This window comes from Boleophthalmus pectinirostris, unplaced genomic scaffold, assembly GCF_026225935.1.
Source record: "Boleophthalmus pectinirostris isolate CB_2022bp ecotype Guang Dong unplaced genomic scaffold, ASM2622593v1 HiC_scaffold_6, whole genome shotgun sequence".
In the NCBI taxonomy this organism is placed as follows: Eukaryota; Metazoa; Chordata; class Actinopteri; order Gobiiformes; family Gobiidae; genus Boleophthalmus; species Boleophthalmus pectinirostris.
The window spans coordinates 660,053-671,808 of NW_026571447.1; the positions used below are offsets into that span (position 1 = coordinate 660,053).

General features: G+C 44.0%; 1 protein-coding gene across 1 annotated transcript; it reads right to left on the reverse strand.

The window, feature by feature from the left end:
• Positions 1-97: 97 nt before the first annotated feature.
• Positions 98-10,666, reverse strand: LOC110157898 (metaxin-1-like). The gene is made up of 8 exons (XM_020922285.2): positions 10,536-10,666; positions 9,530-9,599; positions 5,587-5,666; positions 5,396-5,488; positions 3,057-3,239; positions 1,897-1,973; positions 1,455-1,612; positions 98-400 (listed from the first exon to the last, which is right to left on the reverse strand). The coding sequence occupies exons 1-8, from the start codon at positions 10,614-10,616 to the stop codon at positions 174-176; spliced, it is 969 nt and encodes a 322-aa protein (XP_020777944.1). The 5' UTR covers positions 10,617-10,666; the 3' UTR covers positions 98-173.
• Between the last annotated feature and the right edge of the window lie 1,090 nt (positions 10,667-11,756).

Below are 11,756 nucleotides of genomic sequence, written 5' to 3' on the forward strand. Positions count from 1 at the left end.
AAATACAACTTCAGAGGGTTAACGAGAAGGAAACAACGAGAACATGGTTCAGACTCTGAAAAGGTGGGTCTGCTTTAACATGAGGAAAGAGCTCGGCTCAGGAGTCCACAGTAGCTTTAATCATGAGAACATGACATTTATATATTTGTGATATTTTTGGTTCCTTTTGAGGTTTATCGCTCATGCTCTTGCTCGTGTGTCTCTGGCTCCTCCGGCTCTTCGTCAGGCGGCTCCTCTAGCGCCCCCCTCTGGTGCAGACTGATAGACAGGAGCCCCGTGAGAACTGCATAACTCAACATGGCTCCCACTGCCACCAGAGCCGACAGCAGCTGCTTCCTGCGTTTGTGAGGAACGTTGTCCCCATCATCTGAAGCGGCAGGCGCTGAGCGAGGGGGTGGGTCTAAGGACAGCATACAACACAAATATGTCAAATACTAGAACTACTATGAATAAGATACTACAGAAATCAGGGGTAGGCAATTCTTTTTTTCCATGGGGCCACATGAGAAACAGAAAATATTGTGGAGCTAAAATGCTTAACTCAATTCTGCATAATATTAATTGTATTTCTTTATAAAAAGCAGTAAATCTCATTGTTGTGACGAGCTGCTCAGACTGGGAAGTTTATGTTCTGACTAAATGTGGTCCTGGAGCAATGCCCAGGTCTGACATAAATACTGCTACTACTGGCTGAAGTTTGATCCCTTGAAATTCTAAATTGTTGCTTCTTTTAGTTGTAAACACTTAATCACATAATCAGCACTTAGGTCTGATGTCACTTTAAGATCCTCTATTACACAATTCTGCCTCTAGATCAGAGAAGAGTTTAAACCCTCTAAAGATACACCATGTCAGTTCTTCTGGTGAAGGCTTTACACCACAGTAAGGCATTAAACTTGACTGTCTCCATGGAGACAAGCATGTGGCACCTCCAGACCTGTTTACAACTCAGATCTGTGGAGCGGTGACCATACTCATTGTACGAATGTATGGTTTTTGTACTTTTTTGTAGCAATAAAATATAATATATTTATAATATAATAATACTGCATTAGTCTTATACAGCGCTTTTCCAGATGCTCAGTCATTTTACAGTTCTGTGCATTTTTCATTCACTCCACACTCTGTGGTGTTAAGTTATCACTGTAGCCACAGCCGCTCTGCACCATCAGCCTCCACCGTCAGGCTTTGACGTGGAGGTTTGGCTCGATCATACCAGTGTGTTATGAGGGTGGGGCTTGTTGTGGGGGTGTGTCTGGTACCTGTTTTGGGGGCGGGGCTTGTTGTGGGGGCGTGTCTGGTACCTGTTTTGGGGGTGGGGCTTGTTATGGGTGTGTGTCTGGTACCTGTTTGGGGGGCAGGGCTTGTTTTGGGGGCATGTCTGGTACCTGTTTAGGGGCGGGGCTTGTAGTGGGGGTGTGTCTGGTACCCATTTTGGGGGACGGGGCTCATACCTGTTCCTGTCCGGGGGAAGTAGAGCTGCAGGATGTTGGAGCAGAAGCCGCTCAGGTTCTCCAGACTCTGAAGGTGCTGCTGGAGTTTGGAGTTTGGGAATTTGATCTTTAAAACCGGAGCCAAGTGTCCGAAAACAAACGCATCCAGAGAACAGGGACTGAAGCAGAGAGAGAGGAAAGAGGGACAGGAGAGAGACGAGAAGAGAGAGAATGAAGAGAGAGAACAAGAACAGAGAGATGAGTTGTCAGAGGAGAGAGAAGAGTGTGAGAGAAAGAGAGGGGAGGAGAGGACATGGAGAGGGGACACATAATGGAGGGGAAGGGGAGAAGAAAAAAAGAGTACAGAAGAGGGGGAGAGGAGGAAGAGTTGAGAGAGTGAAAACGGTTCAAATCAGAGCTGATGCAAATATTTGTGATTTTAAATAAACTAAATAAAACGTACGATTCTCCGAAGAAAAATTTGTGTTGTCCGAGTCTCTGCGAAAGAAGGTTCATGCACTCCGCCGCGTCCCGGAACAACTGAGAAAATACAGAGAGAATGGAAGGGGGAAACACTGAGACCTCACAGCAGCAGGGTTCTGTAACTGCTGCACACATTAGAGAAGGTCATGAGCTGGTATCCTCCAGCACGAGTCCTAACCCTGGATCTACTCCTGGAGGTCTAACCCAGAGACACTGAAGTGAAGGAAGAGGGGCAGAGGGAGAGGAGAAGGAGGTGAGGAGGAGGTGCAGAGGGAGTGGAGGTCTAAACCAGGTCTAAACTATGTCTAAAGTAGGACTAAACCAGGATTAAACCAGGACTAAAGTAGGACTAAAACAGGACTAAACCAGGACTAATCTGGACAAATTTTGGAGGAGGTACAGAGGGAGTAGAGGGGGAGTAGAGGAGGTGTAGAGGAGGTGCAGAGGAGGTACAGATCTTTGTGCTGATCAGATCTTGAGAACTTTCACACTGAACCAGACTTATGAGAGCAGGTCTGTGGAAAGTCTGACTCAGTGGAACTCTCTCAGTCTGAGGTTTTTCCAGAGCAGAAGCCGGAGCTGGTTTCAGAGGGTAGGGCCCAATTTGTGCCGGATTGCTCTGAAATACTACAAGAATACGAATGTAAATCAGGATTAACCATGATTAACCAGGACTAAACCGGCACTAAACTACGAAGACCTGAGCTCAAAAATGAGAAGTTTGGAGGTATTTAACAAACTCACTTCAAAAGAGTGTGCAAAGAATCTCAGGTTCTTGAGGTGAGTTAATCCAGTCATGGACCTGTTTTAGACATGGTTCATTCAGACTTAATCCTCCTATATGAGACTGGATTTAGCTCAGGATTAGTCTCTGGTGTAGTCCTGGTTCAGGTCTGTTAATGTTCACATCTTGATTTAGACCAAATGGTGAAATAAAAACCCCAGGATCACATACAGCAGGTTCAAACCAACATTCTCAGGTCAGTATGAGGAGCCTGACAGCAGCAGGTACAAAGAGAGGCACCACACTTTTTACACACAAAGTGAACTGAACCCAGAGTCGATGGATTAGCTATGTCCATTTATATATGAAGTCTATGGTAGTGTCTCTATGTAATTGTGACTTCTCTCAGGTCTCACCTCCTTCTCTAGGTTCTCCTCAGGCTCCAGCAGGTCCTCTCCTCTCAAGAGCCTCAGTCTCTCATTCTGCTGTCGGTGCATTCGTCCTGGTAACACCAAACTCAGAGGAAATGGCATGTGATCGGCAAACCAGCGCCGTGTCACCTCCACAAAGTTCTTACTCTCCACCCACGACCAGTAGATCTGAGACAGAGCAGAACCAGGTCAAAATGGGGTCAAAACTGGGTCAAAACCCACAACCAGATCTGAGACAGTGCAAAACCAGGACTAAACCAAGACTAAACCAGGACTAAACCAAGACTAAACCAGGACTAAACCAGGACTAAACCAGGTCTAAACCAGGACTAAACCAGGTCTAAACCAGGTCTAAACTAGGACTAAACCAGGACTAAACCAGGTCTAAACCAGGACTAAACCAGGACTAAACCAGGACTAAACCAGGTCTAAACCAGGTCTAAACCAGGACTAAACCAGGAATTAGAGCCCGACCGATATGGATTTTGCTGTGGCCGATATGAAACCAATATAATGGAAGTTGGAGCTGCCGATAGCCGATATAATCACCGATATATTTAGTGATGTAAAAATTCACTGTAAATGTTGAATTGTTTAAAAAAAACTTAGGTTTGGCTCTGGTGGATTTTAAATTGGGTTTATTTAGGCAACATGTATTGTTATTCTGCCTCTTTACATCATATTTACAGACAGTAGGTTGACTTAATGGCATTTTTGCATCACATTCTAGACACTAGTGATGGGTATTCCAGTTCTTTTTAGAGAACCGGCTCTTTTGGCTCGGCTCACTAAAAGCTGCTGGTTCTTTTGGCTCCCAAGTGGCTCTTCAGATTGTTTTGTTGCAAGCAGGACTAAAGCACGTCTAAACCAGGACTGAATCAGGACTGAACCAGGTCTAAACCAGGACTGAAAAAGGACTAAACCGGGACTTATTTATTTTATGCTAAACTACAGTCAAATATGCTCGGTTTTTTGTTTTTTAATCCTACGTACACGCAAATTTCTCAAAGTTTCGTTTTTAGCCGCTGCCGCTGTCAAACCACGAATCTGCACGCGGCGTGAAGAGAAAAAAAGTGAGAGAAAGAGAAAACACGGCTCCCAATAAGGATCAGGCTCCCGTCGTTCCCTTCAAAGAGCCGGTTCTAAGAGTCATTTCGTTCGCGACGGACCCATAACTAGTAAAGAAACTAGCGCTATTAGCCTTTAGGCGTAAATACGTGCGCGCCGCGGTAATTAATTATATGCGCAAATGTCATAATTCACAGCTCATTTACATATCAGTGCAGGTCCAGTAGCAAATATACGGCCAATATAGTCACTTTAGAACAGACCAATAGAAAACAGTCTGTTTATGTGCGGGAGCTACAGCAGCTAACCCATAACAAATGACAAAAACTAGCTTCAGAGTCGACATATTTCCAACACTCACCGCTCATACAGGCTCCTCCTCACATCACAAATCTGCACTAATGAATGTCCTTTTAATCCAGACTCAAACCGATTGTCCGTAAAAAGAATATAATCTCAGTGTTTGGATCTAAGTCTGCAGGTGTAAACAAACACACGTGAGTGACGCGACTCTGTGGTGTGTTCAGGGACAGTACGGACACACACAGACAAATGACTCCGTAGATAAATACTGATGTGGAGCCACATATTAGGACATTTATCTGTCTGTAAATTGGATTAAATGAACAGAATGTAGAGAGTCTAAGCTTTATAACGAGGTATAACATGCCCACCTGAAATATCGGCCCCTATCAGCAAGCATATCGGCCGATATGCCTAAAGTTGCCCATATCAGCCGATAATATCGGCCAACCGATATATCGGTCGGGCTCTACCAGGAATAAACCAGGTCTAAACCAGGTCTAAACCAGGACTAAACCAGGACTAAACCAGGTCTAAACCAGGACTAAACCAGGACTAAACCAGGTCTAAACCAGGACTAAACCAGGACTAAACCAGGTCTAAACCAGGACTAAACCAGGACTAGGACTAAACCAGGACTAAACCAGGTCTAAACCAGGTCTAAACCAGGTCTAAACCAGGACTAAACCAGGACTAAACCAGGTCTAAACCAGGACTAAACCAGGACTAAACCAGGTCTAAACCAGGTCTAAACCAGGACTAAAGGACTAACCAGGACTAAACCAGGACTAAACCAGGACTAAACCAGGACTAAACCAGGTCTAAACCAGGACTAAACCAGGACTAAACCAGGTCTAAACCAGGACTAAACCAGGAATAAACCAGGTCTAAACCAGGTCTAAACCAGGACTAAACCAGGAATAAACCAGGACTAAACCAGGACTGAGTCTGACCAGTGCTGGGAGCAGTTTCTCTTCGATGAGGGAGATGAAGGCGAGGCTATCTGCTCCCTCTTTGGCTGAGAGGTCGTAGTCAGCGTTGAACTTCTACAAAGATAATACACAAACATGAGACAAAGTGAAAGTATTTACCATAGAGACAGTATATATTCTATAGTCTTATGTACGCAGTCTGTGGGCGTTACCTGTTTGCGCAGGTGGATGATGATGTCACTGGGTCTGGTCAGAGTCTCATTCTGATGGGTCCTTAAAGCAGGAAGTGAACCTGAAGAAACGTTTCACTGTTAACATCACCAGTCACAAGCAGAGAAAATGTTGCATTTAATTTCTCTTATTCTGCAAAACTGTCTCTCCTCTCTGTAACTCTGCTCTAATGTGATGAAATGTCCCACAGCGAGGCTTTAACCCTGTTCTAATGAAGTGTCCTTGTCAGAAGTAAACCTGTAATCATCTTCTCAGTGATGATCTGATTCACAGTGCACTTTGTAAACACCCAGGAGCATTCACATCTGACAGAGTGAAATCTGAACTTTAAATTCATCCAACAATCTCAGGCATTTCAAAACATGTATGTAGAGGTGCGAATTATAGGGTTAGCACAGAATAAGAGCCCAGGAACACACGGGGAGGGCATCTGACACACGGCGGGAGGGCATCTGACACACGGCGGGAGGGCATCTGACACACGGCGGGAGGGCATCTGACACACGGCGGGAGGGCATCTGACACACACGGGGAGGGCATCTGACACACACGGGGAGGGCATCTGACACACACGGGGAGGGCATCTTACACACAGGGGGAGGGTATCTGACACACACGGGGAGGGCATCTGACACACACGGGGAGGGCATCTGACACACACGGGGAGGGCATCTGACACACAGGGAGAACTGCAGAGAATTGAGCTTGATTAGAACTCATACTGTGATTCTAGTTTGATTATGATATATTCATTCAACCCTAGTTGCTAGTGATGTGACGTTCCGTGTCGAGTCTTCTAAGCGTGTGCCGAGTAGGGAGGGGGCGTTTCCGCGAAGCGCTTATCGAGGCTTGATTCATTTAGGGGAGGAGCTGAAAATGATGACGTCCGAAGCATCGCTGCCCGGCTGTACCACGTGACTGATTCAGGAAGTGGTTCGGGTTTTGCCGCGAGTTTTGACAGCGATATAAACTGCTCAGGCTTTATTCAAAATGTGGGTGTTTGATGGAGAGCTGCGATCAGTGAGAGTTTGGAAGTTTGGAGACAGTTTGGATAGAGTTAGAGTTAGAGATAGAGTTAGAGATAGAGTTAGAGATAGTTTGGAGAAAAATAGAGATAATTTGGAGAGAGTTTGGAGATTTAGGAGAGTGAGGAGAGAGACTCAGGAGAGAATGGAGCCAGCTAAGAAGAGGAGGATGTCCCCTGTGTGGGAATATTTTGATCTCATTTCTCCCAACAAGGTATGTACAGTAATATTTCTACAGAAGTTTTTTTTTCCATAATTAATATTGTTTGTGCAATGCAGATTATCTTCAGCTGTCTTTATTTTTGTACAAGGTGAAGTGTTTGCTGTGTGCCAGGGAGCTGGGGTATAATAACAACACCTCATCCATGCTTAGGCACTACAGAGCTTTGCATGAGAATAAGGACAACACCGAATGTGGACCAAGACCAGGTGAGCCATCAAAGATGGTATGATGATATAGCATGCAGTAATGTGACTAAATGACATAGCAATATTGTACAACTGTAATAAGTTAATAAGTGTGATATTTGTATGTGTGTTTTGTATTTTCTTTCCTCAGGAGAAAAATGTCAAATCGATGAAGACCTGGTTAGCATGGTGATTGAGGACACCCAGCCATTTAGTATTGTGGAGGACAAAGGATTTAAAAGATTAGTTAAATTGTTAAATCCTAGCTATGTTCTCCCTACTAAAAAGGTAATAAAAGCATTGAAAATGGTGCTTTTACTGAATAAAAACTTTAACAATGTGGACAAGCAGGACTGAGGCTCAAACCTGAGCTTATCAGTTGGCTTCACAGCCACCACCTACTTTTAAACTAAATGCTTTTTCTTTCCTTTAGGCCCTGAAAGCCATGGTGGAGGCCAGGTACCAGGAGATGAAGGAGAAAGCTAAGGCCAGCATTGAGAAGGCAGCAGCTGTGAGTCTGACATCAGACATGTGGACCTCTATCAACACAGAGGCCTATCTTGCTGTCACCTGCCATTTTGTTGATGAATCCAGTACATTAAATACAGTTGTTTTGGGAGTGCAACATTTTCCCAAGGCACACACTGCAGAAAACATTGCACAAGTGAAAGGCTCACTCATGAGGGAATGGGGTATTACAGAAAAAGTTACATGCCTTGTAACAGATGGGGCTGCCAATATGGGGGCTTGTGCAAGGGAGCTACGGCTCAAACATGCCATATGTGTAGCTCACACCCTAAACTTAGTGGTGAAGAAGGCCTTTGACCAGATCCCTGAGCTCTCTGACATCCGAGCCAAGTCCAGGAAGATAGTGGGATATTTCAGGAGCAGTACCACTGCAAAGGTAAGTTCTGTGGCCTAATTACAGTTTCTTTAATGCTACTTTACTTTATAGATCTGCTGCCTTGACAATTTAATGCTTTTTTAATTGTATTTTGTAAGGAGAGGCTTGCAGTGGTGCAGGAACAGTTGGGGAAGCCTCAACTCAAACTCATCCAGGAAGTGGAAACCCATTGGAACAGCTCTTACAACATGCTGCAGACTGTTTGACCAAAGAGAGCCAGTGGGTGCTGCTTTGGCAAGTCTCACAACAGACATCTCACCTATTTCATCGGAGGAATATGGCATAATTTCCGAGTGTCTGATTGTCCTACGACCATTTAATGATGCAACCACCGAGCTCTCTCAAGAAAAAAAGGGTGTCTGGCTCAAAGGTCATACCTTTGCTTACTATGCTGGATCATTGTGTCACTGAAGAAATGGAAAAACCACAATCCATTGGGTCTTCTCTGGCTGAGAAGCTGAGGATGCTCTTAAGAGAGAAGCTGGATAGGATCCAAACTATGAGCATTATGTGCCTTGCAACAATATTGGACCCAAGGTTCAGAAAAATTGGGTTTCTCAGCCCTGTAAGAGCGGGTGAAGCAGAAAAAAGACTGAAAGCAGAATGTGCTTCCATAATGAGGGCTACCACCACCCCTTCTTCCTCCTCACCACCACCACCATCACAGCCAACAACCTCACAAACTGTTGTGGCTGTTCCCCAAGGTACTATTGTTATTCCATTTTAGTTGCATTTATATGAACTGTTAAACTCACAAAAAAACAATTCTTATTTCTTAGGTAACAACCTGTGGCGTCGCCTGGATGACAGAGTCAGGCAGACACAAACACAAAATGTAATAGCAGAGGCAAATATTGAGGTCCAACGGTACATGATGGAGCCAAATATTGGAAGGCTGGAGGACCCCCTTCAATACTGGGAGAGACAGAAATATGTCTATCCCCATTTATATAAATTAGCAGTGGCATTCTTGTGTACGCCTGCCTCATCTGTGCCCTGTGAGCGGGTGTTTTCGAAAGCAGGAGAAATATTGTCAAAAAAAAGAAATCGCCTGAGACCTGCCACAGTGGAGAAACTGTTGTTTTTAAATAAAAACCAATGATGTGTCCCCTGAACCATAATCACCCAACGTTACAAAAGCACAATCACTGTCCATACTCCAACTCCAACCACCCTCACCTCACTGGAAATGATCATTAGCTTTTTATATTTATATATATACACACACAGTATACATCACTACCATATACATGTTTTGCATACTTCTTTACTTTGCTGACAGTTTTATTCACAGGCTTTGCAAAATGCAACACACTTCAAATTCATGTCAACTGATATTTTTTGCATCCAGTAGATGTCCTACTAGAGCAAATGAAGCTTCAGGAAGCTTTGCACCAGAGTGAACCAATTGGATGAAGGGCTTCAATGCTTCATGAAGCTTCATCTGCCCATCACTACTAGTTGCGGTACCAGTGTATAGTTTGTGTCATAGTACTTGTGTACAGAGGTAGTATCACAGTACTTGTGTACAGAGGTAGTATCACAGTAGCAGAGGTGTGTGTGTGTGTGTGTGTGTGTGTGTCTGACCTGAGGGGCTCCTCCAGGGGTTGCTGATCTTATGGACCTTCAGAGGAGCTCCAGCGAACTGTGCATAGGCCTGGAAGAAGAACACAACACAAGAGTGAATACACAAAAGACACAACAACTGCACAAACACAGACTGTAAAGAAGTGGACTAAGTGAGCATGTCATCACCCACAGTGCTCACTCCAAATGAAGCTCACTGAGGCTAGCAGTTACATATTAGGAAATTATTAACAAACAAAAGTGAAATCAAAAAGGCAGGATCCTGTGTCGTGGGTTAATACAAACATTTTAAGACCAAACTGACGAGGCTCACAGCAGTTACATAGTGAGAGAGCGTTTTTCTATGTAAAGTGAATGTGTGCTGTAGTCGATGGACCCGGAAGCACGCACATGCTCACTTCCTGTCCATTTCTATATACAGACTATGGTACAAATATTAAACATGAGAAACTGAACAATAATGAAACACAGAGCTGCTCAGAGGCTCTCCAGTGTTTAGATCTGCTCCAGATGAGTTTAGTCCTGATTTAGTCCTGATTTGATCCTGGTTCAGTCCTGGTTCAGTCCTGGTTCTGTCCTGGTTCTGTCCTGGTTCAGTCCTGGTTCAGTCCTGGTTTAGTCCTGGTTTAGTCCTGGTTTAGTCCTGGTTCAGTCCTGGTTCTGTCCTGGTTCTGTCCTGGTTCTGTCCTGGTTTAGTCCTGGTTTAGTCCTGGTTTAGTCCTGGTCTAGTCCTGGTTTAGTCCTGGTTTAGTCCTGGTTCAGTCCTGGTTCAGTCCTGGTTCAGTCCTGGTTCAGTCCTGGTTTAGTCCTGGTCTAGTCCTGGTTTAGTCCTGGTTTAGTCCTGCTTTTGGGGCGTGTAGAATGAATGACAGGAGCGTGAAGGAGACTCGCTGAGCGCCTGTCCTCTGTCCTCTGGTCCGTGATCCTCTCTGTCCCGGCTCTGATCTGATCCGGTTCGGCTCAGTTCTGCTCGGTCATGACTCGGTTCGGCCCGGCGGTCACTCACCAGCACGGTTAGGCAGTCGGTGCTGACGGATGGTAAACCGAAGTCTCCTTCCCAAACAAACAAGTGCTCGGGCGCCGCCATGATGAGCGGAAGTGCGTGTGAGTGTGGCCGGAAGAGAAGAGCAGGAGGCCGGCTACACAGAGGACACCGCCGCGGTCTGCTCCGGAGCCCCGGAGCCTTTTCAGCAAGTCTCATAAAATATGTTTCTGTTTTATTTTTAATATTCATAATAATGATGCATTTTACTTAATGGCACCTTTGAAAACTCTCACGGTCACCTTACAAAAAAGCAATAAAAACACAAAGGTACAAGGAAAAAACACTAAAACATACAGAGGACACAGGACGACTCAACAAACAATGATGGATCCGTGTAGTTCAGATCTCAGAGGCCTGTCTGAGTCTGAGGAGGTGTTTTTTGTTGTTGTTGTTGTTGTTGGTGGTGGTTTTTTAATGGGATTTAAAAGAAGAGAAGGAGTCTATGTATCGAATGGATGATGGGGGGACATGGAGGACAGACAGACAGGACTTTCTCTCTCTCTCTCTCTCTCTCTCTATATATATATGTATGTATGTAGAGAGTGTGTGTATGTATAATATATATATATATATATATATATATATATATATATATATATATATATATATATATATATATATATATATATATATATATATATATATATATATATATATACACACACACACACACATATATATACATACACACACTCTCTGGGAGGGACAGACAGCACTTTTCAGTCCTGATCAAAAAACTTTTTTTTTTTTTACTACTTTTACTTCATTGCATTCCACCACTGCAAGACACTTTACCTTTAAATAAATAAATACATGAATAAATAGAATAAATACATTACACATTATCTATTTTATTGTCTTGGTTTAATACAATTTAAGCCAAAATTATCCAACATTTAAAATGTATTACAAAGTATATTCAAATGTGATTCAGTGTCACATTTCCTCTAAATCTGAAATCATTCCAAGGACACCCTGAGGTCCCTGTACCCCTAATGTCCCTGTACTCCTGAGGTCCTTGTACCCCTGAGGTCCCTGTACCCCTGATGTCCCTGTACTCCTGAGGTCCCTGTACTTCTGGTTGGTAAGCACTGCAAAACTGAAAAACATTTCTTCTTAAGGCCAAATTATTGTTCTGCATTGACTCATCGCACACTGCCACTGTCACCTTGTTGTTTTTGA

Excerpts from the sequence above, each read along its gene's own strand:
- LOC110157898 (XM_020922285.2), bottom strand. The coding sequence starts at position 10,616 with ATGGCGGCGCCCGAGCACTTGTTTGTTTGGGAAGGAGACTTCGGTTTA. Across the intron at positions 1,974-3,056 it reads AGGAGAACCTAGAGAAGGAG|TTGTTCCGGGACGCGGCGGA; the intron begins GTGAGACCTGAG and ends GTATTTTCTCAG. Across the intron at positions 401-1,454 it reads CTTCCCCCGGACAGGAACAG|ACCCACCCCCTCGCTCAGCG; the intron begins GTATGAGCCCCG and ends TGCTGTCCTTAG.